The sequence below is a fragment of the Amblyraja radiata genome, chromosome 26 (assembly GCF_010909765.2).
Source record: "Amblyraja radiata isolate CabotCenter1 chromosome 26, sAmbRad1.1.pri, whole genome shotgun sequence".
NCBI lineage: Eukaryota > Metazoa > Chordata > Chondrichthyes > Rajiformes > Rajidae > Amblyraja > Amblyraja radiata.
Window position 1 is genome coordinate 17,747,865 of NC_045981.1, and position 27,429 is coordinate 17,775,293.

Sequence of the window (27,429 nt, forward strand, 5' to 3'; positions counted from 1 at the left end):
GGGTTGGATGTTGTGTTACTCTCGTGCTAAATTAATTGGCTGATGCTCCCTGTTCAAGACTCACATTGAAATCGATGGCCTGAGCAAGATACCAGAGGAAACCAGCAACCAGGCAAACTTATCAGGGCGGAGGTTCAGTGCTCTACAGGTATGCAATGCCCAGGCTTATGCCTCCAAGATCGACCCTTTTGTTTAGCAGGTTTCCTAACCTGCAGAAGATACCATGGCTGCTCTAATCAAAGCCACAATTGGAATCCCATTTGATTGTGATCATCAACATCTCCTTCTCCCCTCTGCAATGTTTATATGATGACTACACTAAACCACGTGCATGCATGTGTGTGCGTGTGTGCTTTTCATTTATTATATTGTTGTGCTGCTGCAAAAATGTCATTGCACTTTTTGGGATATGACAATAAAAAACTTTTAACTCCTACTAGTCATCTAACTAAAGTATTAACTATTGAACTCTCCACAGATTCTGCTTGATCTATTGACCATCTCCAAACATCCGCAGATTTTCATAAGATCACAAGACATAGTAGCAGAACTAGGCCATGTAGTCCATCACATATACTCTGTCATTCGATCATGGTTGATCTATTTTTCCCTTTCAATCCTATTCTTCTGCCTTCTCCCCGTAACCTTTGACGCCTTTACTAATCAAGAACCTATCAATCTCCACTTTAAAAGTACCAAATGACTTTGCCTCCACAGCCATCTACAGCAATGAATTCCAGACTCATCGTCCTTTGGCTAAAGATATTCCTCCTCATCTCCATTCTAAAGGTACATCCCTTTATTCCGAGCCTGTGCCCTCTGTTCCTAGTCTCTCCAACTACTGCTCTCCACATACATTCTATCTATGCCTTTCATTAATGTCAGGTCTATTGGTGGATTTTATACTTTATAAATCTAAAAATAAGCCAATTTCACTTTTCTGCCACAGTAACCCACGGGTAGCTCACTACCTCATTGTAATATTTCCAACATTTCCAACTTCTTAACGTTGCCGGCCTAATATCCAGTAACAGCTGAATGACAATTTCTTCCATATAAATATTATAACATCCATAGACACTGTTTTAGATCTTGCAAAGGACTAGTCCCTCTTGTAAGCAACTGTTGGAACCAGACATCTGAGAAACATAGAAAATAGGTGCAAGAGCAGGCCATTTTGCCCTTCAAGCCAGCACCGCGATTCATCATTCATTCATGGCTGATCATCCAAAATCAGTACCCCGTTCCTGCATTCTCCCCATATCTCTTGATTCCATTAGCCCTAAGAGCTATATCTAAATTTCTCTTGAAAATATCCAGTGCATTCTGTGGGAGAGAATTTCAGATTCACAACTCTCTGGGTGAAAAAGTTTTTCCTCATCTCAGTTCTAAATGGCCTACCCTTTATTCTTACACAGTGAACTCTGGTTCTGGACTCCCTCAAAATCAGGAACATTTTTCCTGCATCTAGCCTGTCCAATCCCTTGAATTATATACGTTTCTATAAGATCCTCTCTCATCTTTCTAAATTCCAGGGAATATAAACCCAGTCAATCCATTCTTTTATCATATGTCAGTTTCGCCATCCCGGGAATTAACCTGGTGAACCTACGCTGCACTCGCTCAATAGCCCTTCCTCAAATTAGGAGACCAAAACAGTACACAATACTCCAGGTCTCACCAGCTGTAGTAGGACCTCATTGCTCCTATACTCAAATCCTCTCACTATGAAGGCCAACATGCCATTTGCTTTCTTTACTGCCTGCTGTACCTGCATGCTTACTTGCAGTGACTGATGTACATGGTCACCCATGTCTCGTTGCACCTACCCATTTCCTAATCTGACACCATTTAGATAATAATCTGCTTTATTGTTCTTGCCACCAAAGTGGATAACCTCACATTTATCCACATTATACTGCATCTGCCCACTCACCCAACCTATACTGCATCTGCCTACTCACCCTGCAGCCTCAGCATCCTCCTGCCACCCAGCTTTGTGTCATCCGCAAACTTGGAGGTTACATTTAATTCCTTCGTCTAAATCATTAATATATATTGTAAATAACTGAGGTCCCTGCACTGAGCCTTGTGGCACCCCACTAATCACTGCCTGCCATTTTGAAAAGAACCCGTTAATTCCTACTCTTTGCTTCCTGTCTGCCAACTAGCTCTGTCCCTGTCTATACCCTATCCCCAATACCATGTGCTCTAATTTTGCACACTAATCTCTTGTTTGGGACCTTGTCAAAGGTTTTTTTAAAGTCCAGATACACCACATCCACTGGCTCTCCCATATCCATTCTACTTGTTCTTCATTCTTGGTGTCAAATTGACCTTAACATGAATTCTCAATCACATGTCCGCATTATCACCAAATTGTCCATTTCCACTTTCCGCACATTGTCCAACTCAGACCCAACTCTGTCAGAGCTCATCTGCTGCCTCAATTTAATTTCAATTAATTCCTGGATGGCCTCCAACATTAATTCCTTATAATTTTCATCTCAGTTTTTTTCATGTTATCTCAATCCAAGTCATCTGTACTCGTTAATTCGGCACTTACTGATCTACATGGCTTCTTGTTTAAACAAAAGTATAACTTTAAAATGTTCAAGTCATTCCAGATTTGGTTATTTGTTCTGGAAACATGCTGTTGGATGCAAGGGATCAAATGAAAACTGTATTTTCTTGTTACTTCAAGCCTGTGAAGAATAACAGCCCACATTGTCCCATCCTTTTTGGTTGTTCAAAATAACAACTTCATTGCCGTTTGAAATGACATTTTATTTACCTAAATTTTTCTCCTTTGAGAAATCAGAAATCTTGAGTACAAAAACAATTTCACAGTAGCACTTTGATACACAATTGAATTTTATAAAAATTAAGTTAATGCTGAACCTACTACTGAGAGTTAGGCTACAGGTCAAGTCTACAGCTATCCAAGACCTCAATAAAAAGAAAACATTAGTCTTCCCACTCATTTTTGTTCTCTCCCCTTGGTCAGCACAATCTAGCAATGTCTCACCCATTTGACCATTAGCTAGAGAGTAAGCTTCTCAAAAATTGAATTCCAAGTAGTTATTAGAAAGGTGCAGGGAACATTGTCCTTTTGTCCCAAGTGGGCTAGAAACAAATAGGAGCAATTTATACCTCACTTCTACAGATAAGTAATCATATCTGATCTGGGATAATTGCTTTCAATAGTGGCCAAGGATCTCGGAGGGATGGGGACAACAGCACAGATTCACCAGATTGGTGTTTGGGCTTGGAGTTAAATTACGAGAAAGTTGCATCATGTGGGGTTGCATTTCCCAGCGTAAAGATGATGGAAGAGCAATCTAACTTGAGGTAGTTTGAAAAAGTAATTGAAACATCAATAGGTTTAATAAGGCAGTTATGCTTGATGGGAGGAATTAAATACAAGAATGGACCACCTTATTCGAGTTAGGCCACTCAAGAATGAAATCAGGGACACACTTTCTACACTGCAGTCAAAATGCTTAATCCTCTTCACTGTTCTACTGCATACAGTAAAAATGGTGCACATAGAGCCCACTGACATATTTATTACTAAGATTGACATATAAGGCAATGGAGTCAAGTGATAGTATTCAGCTATCAATAAATCATAATCTAAAATAATGATGGACAGGCTACAAGAACTGAAAGCCCTCTTCCTGTCCATATGGACTATTTAATTGACTTTTCATGGTGAAAGTCCATAAATGTGTGGGACAGTGTTAGGCTAGAAGTATATGGAAAATAATTACTGCAATCGACTTTTTGTTAAAACCTAGACAATTAACATAAAGGGACATTTGAAATGATCCAGAATAATTAAATATCTGCCCAAAGAATGAAAGGCTGACTTCTCACACCACAATTAAACTTATTTGCCAAATGATTCTGCCAAATAACCATCTTAAAATTACGTAATTATTTGATGCACTGGATGTGATCATCAAGCCATTTTGATTTTTTAAATATATCTTCAGGATAGGTTTCAACAGAACCTATAATGGCGGTGAATTAAAACAATATTAAACATCTGCAAATTGAATGAGTAACAGTAAATGGGAAACATTTGTGTATGCACTGCTGAATTTCCCACAATGTGATTGTTGAATTATATACTTCTGCCCAAACTGATGTACCTCATTTTCCGAAATCATTCGGAAAATGGCCTCCCATTCTGCAGACAATTAATTGTAAAAGGCAATAATCCAAACTGATGCAACTAGGGATTATGCTCTGCTTCACTGCTGGCAGAGTGTTAACATTCAGCTACTTTCACTTTCCACAGCTCAGTTCACACCAGCCCTTTTGCAGCAGGTAAGGCAAGCATTTTTTTTCTGGGATATATAACTTACGTTTCCAAACGAACATAAATCAAACCAAAGTCAGGAGCTGTTTCAACAAGCTACAATACTTCTCCATGTTCATCATCCCTTCTATATTTACAATATTTCCCTCATTAACTACACCCTCAGAATATGTCACTAAACCACAGTCATCTTCAGGACCAATCTCCCCAAGCTTCAATTCCTCTGGCATTAACATATTTATGTCTTCATATTATTCATTCTTCGACCTTCATCTTATAAAGTACTGAAACAGACAGACAAATAAGGACGTTCCATTGCAGAAATTCAATTTGGACTTAATTTACATAAATTATGTATGTAGGGCATAATATTTAGAGGACTTGAAAACTTTGAGTTAGCTATTTAAAAAAAAAACAAGTTTTACTATCAAAGGAACTAGTATCTATTTAATGCACCAACACTGTTTGATGAAATGGAAGAACCTAATTTGGGCATCATTGTAAATGGTGCTTATAGCCATCAAAACAAATCAAGAGGTGACATAGACCAGGATGAAACAAAATTGATTTATAGTGGAAGACTAACGTTTGTCTTCTGGAGTTCATTTTCTTAATAACTCTAATAATGGCGGATGTTGAAAAAGCCCACACTAGTTGGACTCTCCTTCACTGTCACTGTGACCAGGTTGGCAGTCACATCAGTGACAAACACATGCTCGATCAGGCTGCGAGTTGGTTTCCAGTCTTGGTTTGTCTGCACTGAAATGGATGGGTTTGGAGCCATGCTGGAAAATGAAGAGTCGTGGTCTGAGTCAGAACTTAGTGTCTCCTCACCTGTGCTCAGTTCTGTTGGCACGTTGCCACTCTGTTTGGATGTCTCAGATGAAACATCCTTTTGGTCGCTGTCTCTGACTCGGTTATCAGAATGATGGACTGTCGTGCCCTTCATCTCCTTATCTTCTTTCACCTGATTCTCCTTCTCAACCCCATTTCCACTACTCTCACACGATGCCTGGCTAGTGGCAGTCTGTGAACTTAAGAGTTTGTTGGAAACAACATGAGAGTTCAAGTCAGCCGAGTTCCTGGAAATCACAAATGACAGATTATTTATGTTATTCTTCGAGGTCAAACCTGACGCATTCACTGCTGGACTAGGCATATTCTTGGGATTCAATCCCATTTTATTGGTACTCTGCAAGTTTAAGGCATGAAGGTTTAATCCTGAATTGTTAGCGTTCTGAGAGTTTGAAGCTGGCAAATTCCGACTGAGGGCATTTGGGCTTTGACTGTTCAGACTCTGAGAATTTGTTCCTGGATTAGCTGAACTACAAACACTAGAATTGGTCTTCATTGTTCCAGGAATATTCAAACTCTTTGAGTCGGATTCTGATTTGCACAATTCATTTGAAGTTTTAGCATTTCCGGGATTTTTAACTAATCCAACCTTATTTTTCTCATTTGCTCCTTGTGGATTTAAAACTGGCGTATTTACAGACTGCTGTTCACAGGCAGATTTAGTTAGTGTCATTGAACTGGCAGAAAGTATGCTGGAAGAATGCTGCCCTAATCCTGCACGGTTTGCAGTTTGCGAGGCTGCCCTTTGATTAGCGGCTTTTGATGAATTGAAGATGCTTGAATTTAACATTCCACCCGCTGTAGTAAGAGATTCCATGTTACTCTTCTCTGATCTGGAATTATTTTCACTTATAGGTCTGTCTGGTTTACTTAGTTTTTCTTTTGATGATTCATCTGTTCCAGAGTCGCCACTTGTATCATTCCCAGGTGTTTTTAAAGCTTTTCCTGGTTTAATTTTTACGTTCTTTCGAAGGTCACTGCGAATTACTTTGCTGGTGCGTTTTTTTTTGCCGGAGTCTTTCAGGTCAGCTTTGCTGTGGACGACGTCCGTCTGTGCCCGTTTTGGAGGAATACAGTCTAAATCTTCCCGACGATCGTTGCTCTGGGCTGTAGACTGGGTTTGATCATCGCTCTCCTCTTCTTCATCATCATCATCTGTATCTTCCTCGTCATCCTCAGAGGAACTGCTCGATTTTGATGAAAAAGGAGTTTCTTGTTCCTGTGCAAAGCAAAGAAGGAAAAAAAGTCACTGGACAAGATTTCCTACATAACAAAATAAAACACAAAAATTACAAATCCTGCAAATCTGAAACAAAAACAGCAACTGAGAAATCAAATAGCAACTGTGGAAAGAATAGGAATATGGAGTTCCCCATGAAAACATTCTGATAAATGATCTGAACATGAAGAATCAGGGTCTGTTCTTTCCACAATTAGTGTCCAACCTGCTGAATATTTCTATCATCGTCAGTTTTACATTTCAGAAACATGTAGTGAATCCACTAATTTTACTTCAGAAATAAAAAAATGTGGCAAAGACAATTTATTACAAAGTTTATTTCCCCAATATTACTCCAATACTCTCGAGAGCCTAGCAAATCTATCCCGTTTATGAGTCTGCATAAGTGTGGAAAATTACATACGAATCATGGATGTCATGAACGTAGTTCGGAGACTGTGTTTTAAGCACATATGCGTTCAATGAAAACCGCACAACAACTAACTAGTTGCAGGTTATAGTAATAAATATAAGAATAAACTTTTCAGACATGCGATTAGGGTGATATAACCTCACCCACTGGCAGAATACAAGTGGCAATCCCTTACCTTATGAGACCATAAATAATTTTTCCAAAATTTCACAAGAACAAGCAGAAATCCCTGCTGTGGCATACACCATGAAGATTAGCTGCTGTGTTACTACTACCAGCGTGGAGTGAAACCTTTGCCATTCCAGGTGGCACTTTCATGTCTTGCAATAGCAATCTATACAATCTTAAGAGTTGGCTGCACAGCATATCATCCATGAAATATATTAAATTGGTGAATTAGTTTTGTTTAATCTGGCTCGGCGAGCACTGAATAACTACGCTCGTCCCCTTCCTATCGCACCCACCTGCAAAGGCAACTTGGTGTCTGAAATCAATTCTAAATTGGTCCAGTCCCCAAGACCCTTCCTGCTCTAAACAGCAAACCGTATCCCTTGTAAATCTTTCACAACTGGTAAAAGCATGAGCCAGGGCACACTGCCTACTAAAAGACGATAAATATTTCAGGTCATGTCTAACATTCATAATTATCAAAATAATTCAAGAATAATTACTAAATATACAAATTAAAATAGAAAAACTCATTAATTTTTTTAAATTCTGTTAGCTTTAACTTAATTACTGAACACATTGATATTATTTTCTTTCACCAAATTAATTGTATACGAGTTGAACCACACCTCCCGTAGAGCAGTTCCTCTCCATTAAAATGAATGGAGCTGCTGAGTCTGTGTCAGATCTAACCAGTTTTAGGTTAACCGCTGGGAAACCGAGGAGTCCAATAAAAAAAATGTGAAGTTGGAATAACAGTAGCGAGTTCCTCTCAGGAAGTTTAAGACATCTGCATTCACTTGTGAATCCAATTGTCAGTCTAGCCCTTGCCACACAAAATAAGTTGTCTACCACTCTGTTAGAGATAGACAATAAAGAAAGCCCTGGGGTGGGAGGTGAACACAAATTACTGGGCAATTTAAAATTGTGCGGTCGCCACATTAAAGGTTGAAAAATAAAATGTCATCATAAAAGTTAATGGAAGGGAAAGAGGGAGAGACAAAAAAGTAGACTGATTTATATTAATTTACCCCCACTTCTCCAATCCCAGCAGCCAAGTAAACCTCCTGACAACACTGGGCCTTATCTGGGAGTTGTAGCCAGAAACCTACGTGGGTTGTGCAGTATAAAGCTGTACGTTAACAAGATCTTTAGACGTTAAACTTTAGAGATACAGCACGGAAACAGGCCCTTCAGTCCACCGAGTTCACGCCGGCCAGCAATCGTCCCATACACTAGCACTATCCTACACAATGGACAATTTACAGAAACCAATTAACCTACAAAAACATGTACGTCTTTGGAGTGTGGGAGGAAACCGGAGCCTCGGAGAAAAGCTACATGGTCACAGGAAGAACGTACAAACTCTGTACAGACAGCTCCCGTAGTCAGGATCAAACCCGGGTCTCTGGCGCTACAATGTAGCAACTCTACCGCTGCGCCACTGTGCCACACTACCGTACTCTGCTTGTCTACCAACAGAGAGTCTGGGAAGGCAGCTCACCCTCGACACTGCCAGCTGACCAACAGCTAAAATGATTTGATTTCCAACATCTTGTCCACGTTATCTGGGAAAAAGAAAAAATGTCGTCACCCGAAGCTACTGACTAGGAAGGAGCACCCCCACTAGAATCTAGTTGCAGGGATGTATTGGCAGGTGTGAAGGAATAGATTTTCTGTCTAGTCACTCCACAGGGAAATAATGCACAAAACTGGATTGGCAAATAAAGCTTTAAATTCATTATTAAACAAATTTTAAAACTTCTTTCCCCATATTAACCTGTCAAAAGTCCTTATGGTTTACAAATTCAGCAACTAGGAAATAAGAAATCACCTGTAGAATGTTAATAAAAATGTGAAACCATAAAAGGAACTAAGTAAAAACAAAGAACTGCATATGCTCAAGATAGCTGGAGAATAACTGGAGAAAAAAGGATAGGTGATGATGGCAGGAAAGGGGGGGGCGGGTGGAAGAGCTGGAGGCGAGAAACGAGAAAAGATCAGGACAGATCAGGGCTGGCAACAGATGACCTCAGGCAGATTGGTCCCCGGGTAGGACAGTTGTTGGTGAAGGTAGATGGGGATCTTGAGTGATACATTGTTACATACTGTGGAACTGGTTAAATGAGTAGGGTGGAGGAAGGGGGGGGGGGGGGGGGGGGGGGGGGGGTAGAGGTTGCTTAAAGTCAACGAAGTACTTGCTTTTTTGTTTACATAGAAGAATTCATTCTTTAGACAGAACGAGGGTGCATTTTAACACATAGGTGCATTCACGGATGATTATTTAAGCAGCTACTTAAAATGATTGCTTGGATTGTGCGCTAGATGTTACTGACTCCTGGGAGGTACCAGCTGTGTTAAATCAAGGTCTGTAATAATACAGAGAGAGTTCCTGATGGAATGGCCAGGTTTTAAATTCTTGCTGTCACATTCCTGAAACCAAATAACTTTGACATTTCCTTTGTAGTCTCCTTTTTGTATAAACTTACAAAAAAAGAATTTTTGGAGGTGATCAACATTACTTTGGTATTTGCAGATCATCCACAAAGTAGTCTGTTAAATTTCACACCAGGAAAAGATAGTTCAGTTAAGACTGAGAAAGGCAATCACGATCCATCTGTCATAATTACCAAAGCTGTAATAATTAACATTAATCACTTTACCTGTTCCCACATTTCATGTGTAATTTTTTTTAACTCAAATTTCTTTGCGTATCCTTGTTGGAGATAAGGATAATTCCATTCTCCATTTTAATAAATTTAACCCCAAAGTAGAATCTGAAGAAAGTTTTTCCTTTGGAAAGCTTATTTCAAAAATAGAGGCATTTGTGCAAAGGACATTTGATAACACGTTCATCTCCGAAGCAGATTTGGAGGATGGCACTTTAACATAATGGTCAGGAACCATATGAGGCAACTCAAACTTTGTTCCTTCTCTTTGAATCATGTCTGCCAGTGGAACTTCCAACACAATTGCTGCACTAACATCCCATTTCCACGTCAAATTTGCAACAGGTGCCAATGACAGCTTGCAGGGTGCAATTACAAATCAGCTATTTCAATGTTACAGCCTGAACATACAAATTGATGCAACTTGAGAAGGCGAAGCAACGTGCTACCATAAAAAGCAGAAGCAGCAAGGCAGCACCCAACTTCTGTGACCAAGAATAATTTTATTGCCAAAATATATATTTATTGAAATCTATCTATTCAGATCTGGAGAAGGGTCTCGATCACCTATCCATGTTCTCCAGAGATGCTGCCTGACCTGCTGAGTTACTCCAGCACTTTGTGTGCTTTTGTGTATTAACCAGTATCTCCAGTTATTTGTTCCCATCTTTCATTTACAACTTCCCCCAAAAATATTATCCTGGTTTTACCAGTACAAATTGCATTTCCTGCCCTGGAAATAGACTATTGAGTGAATTGCCCTTGTTTGTACTAAAGACTACATTCCGAGAGTCATACAGAACACGGCCTCTCCTACATTTCATTGCTGATAATGAAAACTATATTTAAAAAAATGTTTGGAACAGCGCATAAGATGGTGACATTCACTCTACTTAAGTGCTGTTTGTTGATTATCCCAAAAAATTGTGGGAGAGGGTGGCTAACAGAGTCTTTAGCAATATATGAACATAAATTCACTTGAAATATTGAAGATTTAAAAATAGATTAACAAGAGTTTATCTTCACAACTTTCACTAATTCTCAGACAATAACCTGAAATGATTTTCTAGTAAATTTTTTTGATGGAGAGGAAAAACAAGGTTGTACTGTTTCCACACTGTTTCAATTAATAATGTGCAAAGTGAATTGACATTATTCTGGATCTGTGACTCTCCCGTGCTTCATCCAGGTATACAAAATGTAAAAAAATAACGTCAAAATATTACATTCATTTGTTCAAATTGCACTTGGCTTTTTAACTTCCAAGAGTTTTTTCTCCAGGGTCAACTGGCTACAGAAATGGGACGATGCCCTCTATTGCTTGGCTTGATTTATTTGAACAATGAAGGAATAATTTACATCCTCAACCCCCTTGGCAGAAGAATTATTATTGAATTGAGCAGTCTAAACGAGGAAGTGGAAGCCAGAATAGGTGAATCAGGGTCAAAACTGGGAAACAGCAAGATGGAAGGAAAGTACAGGTTTAGAGAAAGGGAAAGAGAGAAATAAAAAATAATTAAATTAAAAGCTGCAAAAGTAAAAGAATTTTTCAACAAAAGTTGATTTTCAACACTATTCAGCTAATGGCTGCAGGTAAATGGGTGTGCAGTAATCACATTGTTATAAAGGTCACCCGGAATTGAAACTGACAACCCTAATTATTTCTGCAATTTAATGCAACATATTTGAAGTCTGGTGCCACAGAGTACAATAGCTTCTCATAATGCCTGAGGGCACAGTACCATACCTCAGACAGGAACTTCTGGATTTTTGTGTTTAATTAATAGGGAAGTTATTATATCTACATACATAAAAGCAAGTACAGTTAAATCACCAGTCTGGACAATCAATTGATCTGTGTACAATTATTCTGGAACTAAATGTATTACCAAGAAAGTAATACTTTTCATTCCCATACATTTTTGTTTAGTTTAGAGAGAGTGGAAACAGGCCCTTCGGCTCACCGATTCTATGCCGACTAACACTATCCTATACACTCAGGACAATCTACAATTTTTTAACAAAGCCAATTAACTTACAAACCTGTACATCTTTGGAGTGTGGAAGGTAACTGGAGCTTCCAGGGAAAACTCATGTGATTGTGGGGTGAACGTACAAACTCTGTACAGACAGCACCTGTAGTCAGGATCGAACCCAGGACTCTGGCGCTGTAATGCAGCAACTCTACCACTGCGCCACATCCATGCTGTGCATCCAGCTCATTTGTATAATGTAATTAATCATTAAAGATCTCATTGGACCAGATCTGGTTGGGAAATGTCAGCAGTTCAGATCTGCATTTTTTTTTAAATTTCAAAATATACTTTATTCGAGAAATAAATATATCCAATACATAATCCTTACAAGACTCCATCCAACATTCTCGGAGGCTATACGTACATTCAATACTGTTTACACAAATTTATCCCCCATCCTTGCCACTCATGTTGCATGCTGAGCCGCCTCAGCATTGCTCAATGCCGGCACCCAATTTGGCTTCATAGTTCTACGTTTAACCTTTAAGATAGTGCGGAAAGTGAAACAAAAATCATCTAATTCAATGCAGTTTATGACAGACCACAAATGGCGGCCACACAAACCATTACATTTATGTCATCTCTTAATGACACAGCATGTCCTTTACTCTTTTCATGCACTGTTGCACAATTTCCTCCCTTTGATTCCATCACCCTTTCAGGCAGTGTATTCAACATCGTTACCAATTACTACATAAAGTAAAGTTTGGTATTTTTAAACCGTCAGTGCAGTACATCTTCAAACACCAAGAATAACGTATGCTTTTGTTTCAGAGGTTATCAAATTAGTCCTGCTATCTTCAAAGATTTTTTTAAACATCTCTCTGCTCCAAAACCTTTTGGCTTTTTTTGTCACTCCTCACTTTTCTCTCGAACTATACAACCTTTTTGTGTTAAATTCCATTTGCTGTGCATCTAGCTCTTATCCGTTTCAATGCTAAAGTAATGAAAATAATCTGCATGACTGCTGCACTGAAAGGGATTGTGATGGTGCACCTCAACCGTACTTTATGAAGTTGTAAAGAAATATCTGATCAAAATGATTTTATTTATCTAATAAGGAAACAATTTGAAGGTATTAGAGGAAGATACAGTTGTAATGGAGCCCTTGTTCAGCCATTCAATAAGATCATGGCTGATCCCTTCTTGAAGTCCACTTTCCTATCTGTTCCCCATATTCATCTATGACCCTAATATCTGGAAATTTATCAACCTCAGCCTTGATTTAATGCAATTTACAAGAATTCTGTGGTAGAGGATTTCAAGCCCACTGGGTAAAGAATTTCCCCTGATCTCACTCCTAATTGCTTGTTCTCTAATCCTAAAACTGCATCTCTCTTTTCTGGATTCTCCAGGCTGATGAAATAGCACCTCAACATCTCTTGATTAATCCCCCTTAAAAACTTCAACATGTCAACAAGACAAACATTCATTCTCCTAAACTCCAATGAATGTGGCGAAGCTTACTCAATTTCTCCTCTTAGAACAACGTCCATCATCTCAAGAATCAATTCCACGAGGGGATGTGCATTTTAAATAGGTGAGCATTGTTATTCCTATAAAATACTTATTGACACTAACCAGGTGTGGCTTATTGCTGAATTAAATTGTAATCAACATCAACAAGTTCTCGTTATCGTCTGAACGTAGAACCATAGAAAGATTGTCATGAAAGATCCATTATAATGCTCTTTACAAACCAGCACAGTAACCAAAATTGGTAATGGTTGCCATTAAATATTTGTCATTCACTTGCCGAATAGATAGCACTGTAGTCCTTCAAATTAAATTCAGATTGAACAGATTATCTGTTCAATCTATTGAAACAGATTGTCTATTGTCTATTATTATCCAACTTTATATACAGATTTTCTGGAATGCTAAATGATTTCTTAGTAAGAATTCCAAATTGCCCCAATATATCCAGTCGATTTAGTGCCGACCAATCATGGAAAACAGAGGGGACACATCATCAGAGCTGCCAAGTTTTGTCAGAGCATTTCAGTATTCTAGTACCTGAAAATCAGATTTTTGTTGAGGAAATCAGTATTTTTACACAGTGCTATTTTGCTGGAAATTTTTTATTTTTTATGTGCGGTCATACCCATGTAAGAGTACAAGAATGCATAACTTTGCCACAAATTTACATGTTTACTACGCACATTACTTGTCAGTGCATTCATTGCCATCTCTTTGTGTACTGCTGTTTGAACGGCTGCTTCCTGCTTTTAGCACCAGATGATGATGTAGAAGCCATTTTGGAAGCCTCCCTCCCTCCCTCTCGCCCTCCTTCCCTCCCTTTTTCCTCCCTCCCTCTCTTATTCCCTCCCTGTCCTTCTCCCTCCCCATCCTCTCCCTCCCTCCACCCTTCCCTCTCTCCACCCCTCCCTCTCTCCCCCTTGAGTGCACCCACCGTTTTGTCAAATCAAAGCCAATCCCAATGTAACTGCAATCCCACTGGTAACCTTTCACCAATAGGCTTATCCAGAATTCTACCACTGCCTGAAAAATAATCAAAGGCTCAGCTTCCACTGAGAAAGAGAATTCCAAAGCCTCACTGTTATACGAGAATTTTCCTGAACAGTCTGTATAAAGCCCATAGCGCTATGTTTAAAGCTCATAGCCCTCAAGCCAGTATCGCTATATTTAGATCCAACAGCGCTCCTGCCGACAGTTCTACGTTTAAATTCCCACACGTTAAACTGACAGCGCTCTATTTAAACCTGGAGTGGGACAGGCAGCAACTCTGGAGAGAAGGAATGGGTGACGTTTCTGGTTGAGACCCTTCTTCAGACTGAACTGAACTCCGTATTTAAAATCTGTATTTAACAACACAAAAACGTACATCAACATTCTTATCGCATTTCTGTACAAAATATGGAAAATCCGTACCACTCGGCAGCTCTGCAATGTTCCTCTTCCAGGGATATTCATACATAAACATAGCTCTAGAAGCCAACAAAAATCTGCACTGGCTTATTAAGGCCATCAAGCCCAAGACAAAGTCCCTCACTCTCCTTTAGTAGGCCAACATAGAGTCCATGGATCAGGAGCATGGGGCCTCAGCATGATCAGAATTTTTTTCAGATAATTTAAGTGTGGTTGCAACCATTCCTTATAGTGACAATGTCTTCAACTATTCTACTAAAATCAACGTTGAACTAAAACCAAACCTACCACATGTTTTCTGGGCCTGCCTCTGGGCCTCTTGCCTCGTTTACGATTTTGCAGTTCTTTCTCTTGTTGACTGTAAAGAACAAAAATAAAAAGATTTCCATTGTTATTCCCAGTGGAACCCAGATATTCATGTTGTTATTCATCACCCCGATGTGCTGCTCATGCATAAAATAATGTGCAAGCAAATTCCAAATCCAAGTCGAAGCATAGATCAAGCGAGCTAAATTCGAATAGAAGCTTGAGCGACCAAATAAGCTTCTCTGTAGGCCCTCCTCAGGGTACGACAAGGTTCCATTCCGCAAAATCGACCGTAACCCGAAAAGTTTGCAAGTTGGAAAACGCGGCCACCAGCAATATATTTATATAAAAACATAGGCCAACCAAGAGCAATGTGTGGTTAAACCAGAGCGTTTCAGGCAACCATTCAGATATTGCCATGAACATGGCAGAAGATGCCTGTAGGCCCGTAACAGCTAGCAAATCCATCCCACCAGTCTCCCAAATGTTCAATCGCATGTATGGGCTGTGTACAAGTCAGGCATTCATAACCTGGGGAAGGCCTGTACTTTAGTGTATGTGGGGATTAGCAGAAGGTACTGTTCATCTTCATGGCTCCAGTGCGTAGAAGAGGAAATAGGACAAAGGAGAAAGTGACAACAAAAGATAACAACGGTAACATTTGAACATCTTTACCTCCTTTGAAAAGCCAGCAGGAGTCGTGGATCAAGAATATTTTCTTCTGGCTCCCAGCTATTATGTCTGTCAGAAAAGCAAAACAGGGCACTGCATTAATAAATTAAAGCAGAGAAAGGCACAGTGCTGGAGTGACTCAGTGGGTCAGGCAGCATATCTGGAGAACTTGGATAGGTGACGTTTCGGGTCGAGTCGGGTCCCTTGACAAAACTTGAAGTGTCCCGACTCAAAACGGCATGTATTCGTTTTCTCCAGAGATGCTACCTAACCTAATCTTGCTCACACTGTTGTTTTTGTAAACCAGCATTTGCAGTTCCTTATATCCAAGGGTGGCACAGCAGTAGGGCTGCTACCTCACAGCACCAGAGATCCAGGTTCAATCCTGAACTCGGGAGCTGCCTGTGTAGAGTTTGCGCGTTCTCTCTGTGACCGCATTGGTTTTCTCCAGGTGTTCTGCTTTCCTTCCCCATTCCAAAGTCATGCAGGTTTGTAGGTTAATTGGCTTCTGTAAATTGTCCCGAGTGTGTAGTTTGCGAATATGGGATAACATAGAACTAGCGTATGGGTGATCAATGGTTAGAGTGGGCTTGGTGGGCTGAAGCTATATATCACTGTGACAGCCAAACCCCCTCCCCCCACCACCACACATGCAGGCGCGTCACGTCCTTGGGTAGCATGGTAAGATGCCAAGCAATATAGTGGCGAGAGGTCACCTGTCTGTCAACTCCAATTTGCGCCCCATATCCAAAAAAAACTCCCTCCTCACCCCCCCACTGAGTGGATCTAACAGAACCCAAAGTTTTTATATCTCCAACGTTCAGAAACATACAAAATGATAAGGTAATGTTTTCAAACTTTATTAAAAACAAAACATCAAAAATTATGTTAAAAACATTAAAAATTGAAGTTACCACCCCCTTTGCCCCCTGATCTGCAAGCCTAGAATCCCCATTGAAATCTCCAGGGCATCACATTCTATGCAGATCTGAACCCAGCAAAAGCACATAGTAACAAGTGCAGTGCATTATGTCATTGAGCAAGTTTTTTCACAATGTTCAGCAGTGTATATGTGTCCGGCAAAACATGATGTTCGAATGGTTGAAAGCTGGCAGTTCGAAAAGGAATGGCGAGCTGCAACTAACGAGATTTGCCATTGACAAATCTATTAAAAGCAACTTTGACAGAGGAGATCAAATTGGACTCAAACTGTAAAGCATTCCAGAAATGTGTTATTATTTTAATTAGATGTTAGATTTTTGTTGTTATACTGATTATTATTAAATAAAATTTTCAACCAATTTTCTAACTGCACTGGCGCTATTTACTGTCTAGACGAGATTGGGGAATTACATTAGGGAAAGCTACAACTTCTACACGGCCCTCTTATATTCGTGTTCAACAATCTAACATCCTACTACGTAGTCAAAACTTAAACCAGTACACATGCCAATGGGCATGACAAGCATTACTGAAAAATTTGTAAAAGCTTACTTTTCACGCTTAGTAGAACATTTAGTCCCAATGCCTGTTCTGCCATCCAATATTATTGTGGCTGGTCTTTTTCAGTCTTTCTTCTCCACTAATCCATTTCTCTTTATTCCTTTAATATATGAGACCATGATCCCCTGGATATTTAGGGGAAACATCGGACAAGGTGGGGGATATTCCCTGCTTTATTTATACAGGTCAATGTCCATGTCACTGATTGAAATGTAATGCAATCCAAGTTAAGCACTGTCCCCAATACATCAAAACCTCACAAAGGAGAATTTATAGCATTGAGCTGAACAAGCAAATAATAAAAACCAGAGCCATTCTCAAAGAGCTGGAGCTCAGAAGAATTTTGCTGTGACTGCCGAGAAGTTTAGGGAGAACTTCCAGAGACTAGATATGAAGATTTCATGAATGTTAAAGAAAATGAGGGAATGCAGAACTTGCAGATTGTAGAACGTAGCAAGGAAATAGCAAGAAGGATTTAAGGAAAATTATGTTCGACTAGGAGTCAATGTTATTTAGCAAGGACATGCAATAGGCAAGTGCGATAGCATCGATGTCACATGTGTACCAGAGTTTTGGTATCAAACTTAAGGAAAGGTGGACTTTGGAAGAGGTAGGATGGGGACCCACAGTCCCGTTTATATCAATGGGTCGATGGTGGAAAGGGTCAAGAGCTTCAACAAATTCCTGGGCGTGCACATCTCTGAAGATCTTTCCTGGTCCGAGAACACTGATGCAATCATAAAGAAAGCACATCAGCGCTTCTACTTCCTGAGAAGATTACGGAGAGTCGGTATGACTCTCCCGTCGGGGCGGCCCAGCCCGAGGGTGGAATGGCGCTCCCGTCAGGGCGGCCCAGCTCGAGGGAGGTACGGCGCTCCCGTCGGAGCGGCCCAGCTCGAGGGAGGAACGGCACTCACGTGAGGGCGATCCGGCTAGGGGCTGGAACGGTGCTCCGGTGGCTGGGACGGCGTTCTGGCGGCGGTGACCTGAGTCCGGGGTTGAGCCGCGGGCCAGCGGCTGCTTCCGCTGGACTGGAGGGCGGCAGCTTCGACCACCCCGGGCCGCGGTGTTTGAGCCGGCCCGTTTGCGGGGTTCGGTGAGCCGCGGGACTGTCTGTGCCATCGCCCGGTGGGGTATCGCCTCAGCGCAGAGGGAGAAGAGGAGGGAAGAGACTGCAGCCCTAAGATTTTTGCCTCCACCACAGTGAGGAGATGCTTGGAGGACTCACTGTGGTGGATGTTAATTTGTGTTTATTGTTGTTTATTATTGTATTATTGTATTTATGACTGCAGGCACGAAATTTCGTTCAGACCGTAAGGTCTGAATGACAATAAAGGTAATTCTATTCTATTCTATTCTATTCTATGTCAAGGAGGACTCTCTCTAACTTCTACAGGTGCACAGTAGAGAGCATGTTGACCGGTTGCATCGTGGCTTGGTTCGGCAACCTGTGCGCCCAGTAGAGGAAAAAACTACAAAAAGTAGTAAACACTGCCCAGTCCATCATCGGCTCTGACCATCGAGGGGATCTATCGCAGTCGCTGCCTCAAAAAGGCTGGCAGCATCATCAAGGACCAACACCATCCTGGCCACACACTCATCTCCCTGCTACCTTCAGGTAGAAGGTACAGGAGCCTGAAGACTGCAACATCCAGGTTCAGAAACAACTTCTTCCCCACAGGCTATTAAACTCGGCTCGGACAAAACTCTGAACATTAATAGCCCATTATCTGTTTATTTGCACTTTATCTGTTTTATTTATTCATGTGTGTATATATTTATACAATGGTATATAGACACACTGATCTGTTATGTATTCATGCCTTCTATATTCTGTTGTGCTGAAGCAAAACAAGAATTTCATTGTCCTATCTGGGACACATGACAATAAACTCTCTTGAATCTTGAATCTTGAGGTAGCTCAAGAAAGTACTGAAACAGTCAAACTTGGAGAAGAAACCAACGAGGGTTTCAACATTCGACGAATGAAGGTAAAAGGTAAAACACGTAGTCTTTGCAAATTAACATGGAGTTGAATTAATTAATCTGGAGTTGCAAAATTAAAGAAAATTTAACAAAGGAATTTTGATCCTAGTCAAAAATATTTGAATAGCCACAAATCTACAAATAATGTATATTTTAAAGTCAATTAAATGATATATTGCAGTCTGTAGAACAATTCTTTCCCGCAACTGATAACTTATATTCTATTTCAAACACTGGTCCGTTAAAAAAAAGATTTTAGGAAAGAAGCACGTCATAGAAAACACAAAATATAAAACTAGAATATTGCCAATATTACGGAAAGGTAGAAGAGTAGTAATGCAAAAATGAGAATACCACAACAATGACCGAAGCATCCTTATTTCATCTTCTATCTATACTATTACTAAAACTCTCATCTTGACCACTTCCAGTTTGAGATTTGTGCAAAAACGGTAACCTATATTGCTAGGATCATTTTGCCACCTTACTCACTGTTCTCTGTTCCAAGCGCACCAAGTTTTGTTCTGATCGGTGAAATATTAGAAAAGTTATGAAGGTTTAAAAAAATCAAGAGATCAGCAGATTGGTCTTCTCACCTGTCCGTCACCATGAAGGCAACACCCCTTCCGGCACCCGTGGAGAATAAAGCTCCGTGAGCAGCGTGCTAAGTTGAACCAGAAGTCTCCGAGTGAAGTCGGAGTGGGACTGAAAGCTGCTGCATGAGGCCAAAAGCTGAAGGTGCGGGGTGAGCAGAGTTCGAGGTGTCTGCTGCGACCACCCCCCCTTACCCCCCACACCACCCCCCCCTCCCCCACCACTTGCCCCCTTCCTCACCCCCCCCCCCCCCCCCCTTCCCCACACACCTCCTAGCCCCCCCCCCCCCCCTCCCGTTGCGTTGGGGGGTCCAGGTCTCTGGTGTGACTGTGACCCAATGGGTCCCACTTAGTCGAGTATTGTAATAAAAACAAAATTAAAAAAAAAAATATATATATATATATGCATTGGAAAAACACCGTTACCTAGAAAGCAGTTTTGTTAAGCCTGATGCGTCTTACAATTAAACTGCAGGCACTAGGACCCTGTGTCATCAAATTGCATCCATTAAATTATCCAACTGAAGCCTCGGGCTTTTCCTGCAGAGCTGTACCAGCAACTATTTGAGATGCGGTAAGCCAGACCTGATGAGGTGACTGTTTAGTGTGTGCGGGAAATACTCATTTTCTTTCCTGTTTTGCTGGAATGGAATGAAGGGTGAAGGAGAAGGCTTCAGGAGAATGCAACAAAATAACCTTCAGCACTGCACCAGTCTGGGTAAGGAAAAAAACAAACAAACTGCAGATTCAAGTTGAAATGAAGGTTGACTATTGGGAAACTGTAGAGTTCAGAAGCAGAAATAGGAATGTTAAACAAGAGGATGAGAAAAGGAGGAAGCTAGAAAATAAATAAAGGGGAAGTAGAGAAAAGAAATAACAAAATTAAAATAAAAGGATCAAAACAATGAAAAAATAACTTTGGTGAGAATAGATGCATTCAGATATTTTGATTTCCATAATTATTTTTTTGTTTTTTTTTAATGCATGGTGTATCATTTACTTTTACAGATCTCTGCACTCCAAATTTTTCAGATCAATTTTCCTCCACTGACACAGGCAACATCAGAACTTGTGTGGAGAATTCTCAGCATAAAATGCATTTGTTGTGGTGTGGGTTGGGATATCAAACCATGCCACGCTCAATTTGCATGTACTCAGGATGTCCTAAAGCACTTCATAGCTAATGAATTACTTCTGTAGTGTGGTTCACAGCTGATAAGTACAACTCTGGTTTGTATCCAGACATGCTCATAGGTGAAAAATGAGAAATGAAAATTCATTCATTTTCACAGGTATTGTTTGTGGCATAAATGTGACAGAACTGGCTAAATACTGGCTAGTGTAGCGAGAGAATTCTACCACTCTTTTATCAAACGGTATAATGAGAAAACTTTCTGTCCATTGCTACAGATACAAAGTTGGTTTAATGCATTATCTAAATAAACTAAGATCTATCAGACACAAAGTGCTGGAATAACTCAGCAGGTCAGGCAAGTTCCCTGGCGAACATGGATATGTGACGTTTTGGACCCTTATCCAGTCTGGGAGGCCTCTGGGATTTAAGTACCATACTTAAATTTTAAGAAATGGTACGTGCAAACTTGTTTCTTTGTTATGTTTATCACTCATGTAGGCTGCGGCAGCTTTGAGCGATGTGCTTGAAGTTACTTCAAGTACTGTGCTATGTGGGATCCTCGGCATCAATACCAGTCACACCATATTTTCTTCACCATTGCCAAGAATATACGTTGCACAAGTTTGTGAAGACTTTTTACAAACCTAAGAAAGCAGTATTTCCGATAGCTAGTGTAGGAAAGAAATGCAGATGTGTGTTTAAATCAAAGGTAGACACAAAATGCTGGAGTAACTCAACGGGACAGGCAGCATCTCTGGAGAGAAGGAATGGATGACGTTTCGGGTCGAGACCCTTCTTCAGACTGAAGGGTCTCGACCCGAAATGCCACCCATTCCTATCTCCAGAGATGCTGCCTGTCCCGCTGAGGTACTCCAACATTTTGGGTCTACTTTCCAATAACTAGCTTCGACTGAAGTATATCAAGTATTATTTATTTTTGAAGGGAATGGAAAAGATGCGCCAAAGTTTAACTGTGGAGACGCAATCAAGGAAAAGATAAACGTTAAAGGATTCAATAAACTCCAGGGCTGGATTTCAACTGCAGTTCACATTCTGCGCTGCAAACATCATGATTTGAGACTATGAATCATTGTGACAGCCTGCTTATTGTGGGAGGGAAGCTTAAATTCCCAGTCGTCATAGTACGCAATGGAAAGAAGTCCAGAATATAAAACGTTCCTTACAGAATCAAGTCGAAGTCATTGAGCTGAATCATGGTTTGAGTTTTTTTAGACTTTAGAGATGCAGCGTGGAAACAGGCTCTTCGGCCCACCGCGTCCGTGCCAACCATCGATCACCACATATACTAACACTATCCTACACACTAGAACAATTAATAATTTCACCTGCCAATTAACCTATAAACCTGTACGTCTTTGGAGTATGGGAGGAAAATGGAGCACCCGGAGAAAAGCCACATGGTCATAGGGAGAACATACAAACCCCGTGCAAACAGCACCCGCAGTCATGATCGAACCAGAGTCTCTGGCACTGCCAGGCAGCAAGCCAGTCATTCAAACCAAATTAATTCCTGGTATTTTGTGCACAGATTGCAAGTAAGAATCTCTCTGACACATTCAGAGGGCCAAATTGATACCGATTCAGATTTATTGTCACATGCACCAATTAAGGTACAGCGATATTTGAGTTACCATGCAGCCATACAATTAAAAGAACACAACACAATTAAAAGAACGATAGAACTTAACATAAACTTCCATAACAGTGATCACTGTGATGGAAGGCAATAAAGTTCAGTCAGTCTTCCTCGCTGGAGACCCAGTCCCCACTCAGATCATGCTGCTAAACATTAGGATGAGATCACCCAGCAGATAAACCCACATCCAGGCCAGGTAAGTTGGAACTGCAGGCAGCAATCCATGCAGAAGGCCCAGCCAGCATAACTCAGCCCATTATCAGAAAATCCCACAGCATACAGATGGTCCCCGATTTACAATTTTCGACTTACGATATTTCCACTTTACGATCCGCAAACGCTCGGCAATGACAGCGAGCTGCACTTCACTTCCGGTCACGTGATCGCACTGTATTAAATGCGTTTTCGACTTGCGATATTTTCGATTTACGATGGGTTTATCGGAACGTAACCCCATTGTAGGTCGAGGAGCAGCTGTACATAAATGCTACTTCTTCACAGCAGTCACATTAATTGCAATTATAAATCCATGCAAGAAACATTTTCATATTGCACAGGAAGCTCAAAGCAATTGATGGTCGACAGCCTGGTACACCTCGACTGCCAATGACAAAACTGAGAAACACCTGGCTTTGCAATGCCTATCTCACCCCATAAGCCTGTGATAAAGCACTGTTCTGGATAAAAGGTATCAACTCAATGGGTGTAGAGTTTCTATCCAATCATTTAATACCTTTAGCTTTTTTAGATGCAACGTTATTTTTCCTATTAACACTTTAATACTTCCCCGGGACATTATATTATTTAAAAAATAATAATTTTAAAGTGGTAAAGTGCTTGAGTAACATAGCATGCCTGGAGAACATGGATATGGGTGTTAGGGGTTATGGGGTTGAGAGGGAAAGATAGATAAGATAGATCAGCCATGATTGAATGACACTGTAGACTTGATGGGCTGAATGGCCTAATTGTGTTCCTATAACGTATGAACGTATTATGATAGGTTTCGGGTTGGCACCCTTTTTAAAAAAAATACTGAATCGGTCTGAAGAACGGTTCCAACCTAAAATGTCACCATGTTCTCCAAGAATTCTGTTTGACCCGGTGAGTCAGTCCACTTTGCGTCTTTTTATTGTAAACCAGCATCTGTCTACATTTTAAAATGGTGTTTGATTGGAACACATGCCAATAATAAACCTAAACATGTACTGCAACACTCTGCTGCTGATTTTCTTGTGAGAAAAATACCAATTTTGATTTACTAGGAACGAGTTTGGGAGATAATTTTGATATTCAGGCCCAACGTCTTTTGCTCTCTTCAATCAAAACACAGTAGAATTGAACACAATGTAGACACAAGGAACTGGTTTACAGAGAAAGACACAGGGAGGGTCATCAGCGGGAAGAGGGATCCGCAGGTCAGGCAGCATCTCTGGAGAACATGGAGAGGTGACGTTTCAGGTTGGGACTCTTTTCGCACCAGTGAACCCACATATAACCAGAATGCGTGAAGCTCGTGCAACAATTCCACTAGCAAAGCACTACAAATTTCCAAATAGTGATCGGACTGTTGAAGTAAAAACTAAATATAATACCATAGAATGTAGGCTTCACCCTCAAACTGTTAATGTCTGATCTTGTATCACATTATTATGTTGAGAACAATAGCACTGGGGCAAGTTTAAGGAGTTAATTTCTGAGCGTTCCCCTCATACATATTCAAAATCCCATGGTGTACAGTGGTTCTTTGGTGTAGTCTGTCAATAATAAATTTCGAAAAATTGTAGAATATTAGGGTGACTTGTTTATCCAAGGTCCTTTCTACGTAATCAGAAAATTGTTCCTGTAAAGTTCAAGAAATAATATTGTTGCATTTTTGTTCAATACTGAACACATTAAGCTTCTCATCAGGTCACTGTTCAACAAGCTTCTACCTCAAGATTACGAAAGAGTAACCGAATGCAATTTTTGAAAGAGTAGGGCTGGAAAAAAAAACCGCATTATCAAAGTACAGATTTGCCCCTTAAACCGAAAGATTATAGCTGTTATTTAGTGATCTCGTCCTTATACAGAAGAAACTGTCCAACAGAAATATTGATGGTTTAGATTAGCTGTTCATTTGACCAGGAAAGGCATCCAGAAGACCACAAATGATTAAGTAGAGAGAGAGGAACTCTTAAGAAATTGGAGATGAAAGATAATGTTACTTTCAAGTTGTTAAGTGGCTGGTCGGAAATAGTTTAACAAGTGGAATGTTTCAGCCAGAATTCCACTTGTGTTGAATCTTAGAACTGCAACATAAATACGCTGGTTTGTATTAGTTCTCAAACTAAGTCACTATTGTTCTGCTTTAGTTGTATGGTATACAGCTCTGTTACAGCGCAGTCTGGGCTTCTGCATTTGTTCTATCAAAAATGGAGGTAATTTTTGTCTCCTTTGATTTGATTTTACTTCTGATCACCTTCACTTCCATATCAAACCTAAAAGGTTTTTAACAAACCAAGTCTATTATAGTTTTCAACAGCTCCAGTCAAATACATTACATTCTTTCTTCAACAAGAAATCCATAACTTCACAAAAGCCGAGTAAAAGACAATATCATAACCTGTTTACATGGTCCAATAGGACTTATTTTTGGCGGAGTCAAATGAAAGGGAAGTAAAATATGGAACAAACAGTTTGTTATTGTAAAGCCTCCAGATAACATCAAAACAAGAGGTTGGTATCAAACTGCATCTGTTTGTTTTGTTTTCTTTTAAAGACAAGGCAATGCAGTTACAACACCCATTGAGAGCAATATCAGTGTGCAATTTAGAAAACCAAATCATAAATAATCAGAACTAAACATTAAGCAACCCAAAGGCAATATAATGCAAAAAAAAACCCGGCATAAACAATTTGAAATTTTACACCAAACAAAAATGCTACCCTATTCAATTCAAAACAGAATTTTTGTTTTGAACATCCACAAAACGGAGATTTCATATTTCTAGCAAATTATTTTTGTAATTTTACAAGCATCAAATTATTTCCATCCTCTTTGGAAAAGTGCATAAATATCGTACGAATCAAATAAAGCAAACATTGTTGGAGTAATAAGGTAAAATAAAAAGAACCTGTACAACTATATTACCCAATTAACAGAAGTGGAACCAAGTAATAATTGGAGCACAAAACTGTAAAGTTACACAATGAAGTGCCAGATGTCCAAGATACAAACTGCACGGAAAACTATTAGAGGAAGAAAACTAATTGAAAATATCCCAGATGTATTAAAACAAACGGTAATCTAAATGAACAAATACAGATCAAAGGCTGGAAAAGCAACCGATGCAAAGAAAAACAAAGTGCAAGCAAACCAGAAAACTAGTCGCTTTTTAGAAAAAAATCGACAGAAATGATGAGGAGAAATAAAATGTTGGGGGAAAGGGGAGAAAAAGAGGAAACAAAGGAGGAAGCCCTGAGCCCAGCCCGATGCTGGAGTTGGGAGCACGCTGCCCTTGTTGTATTGTTAAACCTGATGCCACTCACTTGGAAGACCATCCTCTCCACTTCACCAAGTACTCCAGCTTCCCCTGCGAAATAAACAACAACAAATCATTATTTTCTTTTCAACGCGAGTGAAACCCCCCCGTAGAAAACAGTGAGGGTGTTTTCCTCAACTAATTTTAAACCCTCCCAAACTCCAACCTTTCTTAGTCTTTTCCTCAAGATGCATTCCGCTGCGAAAACTTGCTCTCCCACAGCACTCAGCTCCTCCATCCTTCCTCCCCGCCAATTCGCGCCGCCTCTCTCCGCTCGCGCTCGCAACTGCCGCTCCGGCCCCCGGACGGTGACGTCACCCACAGCACCCACTGACCAATCGGGGTTCGCCTGGCCCGACCGTTGCTAGGCAGAGGTCAGCGGTCGCCAAGTGAATGGGAGAACGTGCAGAGAGAGAGAAAAAACCGGAGGCATCGGATTTAACCCCTTCGGCGCTGCAAGCTCTGCAATCAATCCAACAACAAAAAACCCCCAGCAAGACAAAGGATTAAACACTCCAAAACACCACAAACTTCCAAAAAGGATTTCCCCATTGCCTTACAGTGTGGGAGGGCCAATGCACAAATGTGGTGCCAATGGATATAAAATGAACTCATGTGTTGGAAGAAATCGCAGATGCTGTTTTAAACCGAAGATAGACACAAAAAGCTGGGGTAACTCAGAGCGGGTTAGGAAACATCTCAGCATCAGTTTCAGTGTAGCTACTTATCCAGACTTGTTCAACAAGCGAAAGGGATACCACCCCAGGGGGGCCACAGGAGTGGTGGCAAGGGTGCTTAATTTAAGGATAGCTGTGAATATGACACCAATGAACGTATAGACTGCTCAGAATGTCGAAAGAGTTTTTGCACAGTTTTTGTTTTGTATATCTTTTTCATTTCCGAATAAAGTTTATTTTGGGGGAAATTAAAAAAAAACACAACGCAAACGAGCAAAATAAAACGTCCAACCGTCTCTGCCCCGTTAAACCCCCCTGACCAACATACTTGCTACAGTTAAAATCAAATTTCCTTCCAAAAAGTTTTCTTCTATTCTTTGTATAAGCTTGCGCGTTTTCTCAACCGTTTATAATTTTGGGGGATCGGCATTAGTCTGAGGGCTTCTCTTTCTCCATCTATCTTGGTTGCAGCAATTTTTTCTGGAAATTAAAAGCGATATATTACAGAAATATTGCTTATGAGCAATATTTCTTTAATCTATCGCTTTTAACTTCCGTAAGAATTTGCTGCAGCCGACAATAATAAATAATATCCACGCACACGAATTGCATACTAATACACGCACGCGATTATTTACTAATTTGGAAGCTTACCAAAGTAATTGTGGAAGATGTAACTGTTAATCCACGTGGGAACAAAGACATTCTGTTATCGGGCAGCCACATTTTAGCAGGTGTTCGGATCTCTTTAGTGGCTTTATTCATTGATTGAGTTTTATT

At 40.3% G+C, this 27,429-nt stretch overlaps 1 protein-coding gene across 2 annotated transcripts; it reads right to left on the reverse strand.

The window, feature by feature from the left end:
* Positions 1–2,766: 2,766 nt before the first annotated feature.
* cbx2 (chromobox 2) lies at positions 2,767–26,277 on the reverse strand. Of its 2 annotated transcripts, XM_033044352.1 has the most exons (5): positions 26,139–26,277; positions 25,980–26,023; positions 15,578–15,643; positions 14,885–14,954; positions 2,767–6,401 (listed from the first exon to the last, which is right to left on the reverse strand). In XM_033044352.1, the coding sequence occupies exons 1-5, from the start codon at positions 26,208–26,210 to the stop codon at positions 4,947–4,949; spliced, it is 1,707 nt and encodes a 568-aa protein (XP_032900243.1). In that variant the 5' UTR covers positions 26,211–26,277; the 3' UTR covers positions 2,767–4,946. The 2 variants fall into 2 exon arrangements, with proteins under 2 accessions (XP_032900243.1, XP_032900244.1); XM_033044353.1 differs by lacking the exon at positions 15,578–15,643 and having other exon boundaries at positions 26,139–26,253.
* Between the last annotated feature and the right edge of the window lie 1,152 nt (positions 26,278–27,429).